Here is a 4075-nt window from a genome sequence, read left to right on the forward strand (position 1 = left end):
CCCCATTTTTCCCACCTTTCAGGCACCCTCTGGCCCCATCCAGACATTCGGGGCTGAGTTCGTTGTCCCCGAAGGATCCCAGAAGCTCCGACACCACGAGATCGGCGCGTTCCGGGGCCTCCCAGCGCCGCATGTCCCGGGAAATCACCGACACCTGCGAGCCCCATTCCTCCCACTGGCAATTCTCCAGCCTAATTAGCGATAATTAGCGTTAATTAGTGTTAATTAGTTCATTATTGGTCGTTAAAACCCTCCGGGAGCGATTCCGATAATTAATCAATAACCAACCACTGATCAATAATCACCCTCAGACATCCCCCGGCCTTTTTTCCCCTTTATTTTGACCCTTATTAGTGTTAATTAGCGGTAATTAGTGGTAATTAGCATTAATTAGTTCATTATTGGTCATTAAAACCCTCCCAGATTGATTCCAATAACTAATCAATAACCAATCAATGATCAATAACCCCCCTGACACCATCAATGGCCATTTTTCCACTCTTTTCCCACTGTAATTACCATTAATTAGCCCTAATTAACACTAATTAACCCATTATTAACCATTAAAACTCCCCTCATTAATCAGGAATCGATTCCGATAATTAATCAATAACCGATCAATGATCAATAACCGATCAGGGATCAATAACGGCGGCTCCGGGGCCTCCCAGCGCCGCATGTCCCGGGAAATCACCGACACCTGCGAGCCCCATTCCTCCCACTGGCAGTTTTCCAGTCTAATTAGCGTTAATTAGCACTAATTAGCATTAATTAGTTCATTATTAATCATTAAAACGCTCCCCGATCGATTCCGATCAGGGATCAATAACCGATCAATGATCAATAATCACTCTCACACCTCCCCCGCCCATTTTTCCCCTTTAGTTTGACCCTAATTAGTCTTAATTAGCATTAATTAGCATTAATTAGCTCATAATTAGTCATTAAAACCCTCCCAGATTGATTCCAATATATAATCAATAACTGATCAATGATCAATAACCACTCTCACACCCTCTATGGCCATTTTTCCCCTTTATTTCGACCCTAATTAGTGTTAATTAGCGGTAATTAGCAATAATTAGTTCATTATTGGTCGTTAAAACCCTCCCGGATCGATTCCGATCAAAAATCAATAACCGATCAATGATCAATAACCACCCTGACACCCTCCACAACCTTTTTTCCCCTCTATTTTGACCATAATTAGCGTTAATTAGGGTTAATTAGCATTAATTAGCTCATTATTGGTCATTAAAACCCTCCCCGATCAATTCCAATAATTAATCAATAACCAATCAATGATCAATAATCACTCTCACACCCTCCAAGACCATTTTTCCCCGTTGTTTTGACCCTAATTAGTGTTAATTAGCCATAATTAGTATTAATTAGCATTAATTAGCAATAATTAGTTCATTATTGGTCATTAAAACCCTCCCCGATCAATTCCAATAACTAATCAATAACCAATCAATGATCAATAATCACTCTCACACCCTCTATGGCCCATTTTTCCCCTTTATTTTGGCTCTAATTAGTGTTAATTAGCGTTAATTAGCAATAATTAGCTCATTATTGGTCATTAAAACCCATCCTGATTGATTCCGATCAAAAATCAATAACCGATCAATGATCAATAACCCCCCTGACACCCTCCATGGCCACTTTTCCACTCTTTTTCCACTCTAATTAGCATTAATTAGTGTTTATTAGCATTAATTAGTTCATTATTAGTCATTAGAACCCATCTTGATTAATTAGGAATCGATTCCAATCACAGATCAATAACCGATCAATGATCAATAATCACTCTCACACCCTCCATGGCCATTTTTCCCCTCTTTTCCCACTTAATTTACCATTAATTATCCCTAATTAACACTAATTAACCCATTATTAACCATTAAAAATCCTCTCATTAATCAGGAATCGATTCCGATAATTAATCAATAATCGATCAATAATCAATAACCCCCCTGACACCCTTTATTATGACCATAATTACCCTTAATTAGCCCTAATTAGCACTAATTAATCGATTAATAATCATTAAAACCCTCCCAGATCAATTCCAATGATTAATCAATAATCGATAATCAATAATTATCGATCCCTCACGTGATGACGGCATTGGGGCCATTATTGATCAATTATTGATTATTGATTGGTTATTGATTTGGGGTTTTTTTATCCCAATTGATCCGAATCAGTTCCCCATCACTTCTAATCAATAATTAATCGATAATTATTGATCAGACTCACATGACCATTGCCTTGGTATTGATCAGTTATTGATTATTGATCGGTTATTGATTTGGGTTTTTTTGGCTCCTATTGATCCCAAATCCATCCCGATCGGTTCCCAATCGCTCCCAATCAATAATTAATCAATAATTATCGATCCCTCACTTGACGACGGCGTTGGGGCCATTATTGATCAGTTATTGATTATTGATCCGTTATTGATTTGGGGTTTTTTTGCTCCTATTGATCCCAAATCGATCCCAATCGATCCCGATCGGTTCCCAATCAATAATTAATCGATAATTATTGATCAGACTCACGTGACGATGGCGTTCGGGTCACTATTGATCAGTTATTGATTATTGATCAGTTATTGATTTGGGGTTTTTTCGCTCCTATTGATCCCAAATCAATCCCGATCGCTTCCTAATCAATCGTTAATCAATAATTATCGATCCCTCACTTGATGACGCCATTGGGGCCATTATTGATCAGTTATTGATTATTGATTAGTTATTGACTTGCTATTGATTTGGGGGGTTTTGGACTCCTATTGATCCCAAATCGATCCCGATCGGTTCCCAATCAATAATTAATCGATAATTATTGATCAGACTCACGTGACGACGGCGTTGGGGTTTTTCTCCACGGCGTAAATTCGCACCCGAACCCCGAACTGCCGCGCGGCCCTGAGGACAGCGGTGACCAGGGGACCCCGCCCGGCGCCCAAAACCATCACAACCCTGGAAAATGATAAAAAATGGTGAAAATGACCCAAAAAATGGGATCAGCAACCAAAAAAACCCCCAAAACCGCCCCAAAATACCCCAAAAATGACCCAAAATGACCCCAAAATCCCCTGAGGACAGCGGTGACCAAGGGACCCCGCCCGGCGCCAAGGACCATCACAACCCTGGAAAATGATAAAATATCACAAAAATGACCCAAAAAATGGGATCAGCGACCCAAAAAATGTGATCTGGACCCCAAAAAACCCCAAAAATGACCAAAAAAAACCCAAAAAAACCCCAAATGACCCAAAAAATGCCAAAAAATGATGCAAAAAAAGAACTCAAAAATGACCAAGAAATGGGATCAGTGACCCAAAAAACCCCAAAAATGACCCAAAAAACCCAAAAAAATCACCCCAAAAAGCACCAAGAAGTGACCCAAAAATGACACAAAAATGACCCCAAACGACCCAGAATAAATGACCCAAAAATCACCGAAATCACCCCAAAAAATCACAAAAATGACCCAAAAATGACCCAAAAATGACCCCAAAAACTCCGAAAAATGGCCCAAAAATGACACAAAATGACACAAAATGAATGACCCAAAAATCAGCTCCAGAACCCCAAAAAAACATCAAAATCACCCCAAAAAATGGGATCGGGACCCCAAAAAACCCAAAAATGACCCAAAAATCATAAAAAAACCACCAAAAAATGACCCAAAATGACCCAAAAAACGCCCTGAAAATACCCAAAAATGACCCAAAATGAATGACCCAAAAATTATCAAAATCACCCCAAAAAATCCCAAAAATGACCAAAAAAATACTGGAAAATGACCCAAAATGGCCCAAAAATGACCCAAAAAACACCCAAAATGACCCAAAATCCCCTGAGGACAGCGGTGACCAGGGGACCCCGCCCGGCGCCCAGAACCATCACAACCCTGGAAAAAACCCCAAAATTACCCAAAATTCAGCAAAATCACCCCAAAAAATGGGATCGGGACCCCAAAAAACCCCCAAAAAACCCCCAAAATGACCCAAAAATCCAAAAAAACCCACCTAAAATCACCCCAAACTACCCCAAAAATG

At 39.7% G+C, this 4075-nt stretch overlaps 1 protein-coding gene across 1 annotated transcript in view; it reads right to left on the bottom strand.

Moving 5' to 3' along the window:
* Positions 1–15: 15 nt before the first annotated feature.
* Positions 16–4075, bottom strand: part of LOC130587234 (protein arginine N-methyltransferase 5-like) — a gene marked incomplete at its 3' end in the record, with an annotated part of 24179 nt that continues 20119 nt past the window's right edge. The window contains exons 8-11 of the mRNA XM_057388204.1: positions 2868–2990; positions 562–737; positions 416–437; positions 16–191 (exon numbers count right to left, since the gene is read on the bottom strand). Of these exons, the coding sequence (XP_057244187.1) occupies positions 16–191; positions 416–437; positions 562–737; positions 2868–2990 (497 nt within the window). The remainder of the gene's footprint in view (positions 192–415; positions 438–561; positions 738–2867; positions 2991–4075) is intronic.

The sequence above is a fragment of the Malurus melanocephalus genome, unplaced genomic scaffold, assembly GCF_030028575.1.
Source record: "Malurus melanocephalus ecotype Western Australia unplaced genomic scaffold, MMel_1.1 scaffold_1669, whole genome shotgun sequence".
Taxonomy (NCBI): Eukaryota; Metazoa; Chordata; class Aves; order Passeriformes; family Maluridae; genus Malurus; species Malurus melanocephalus.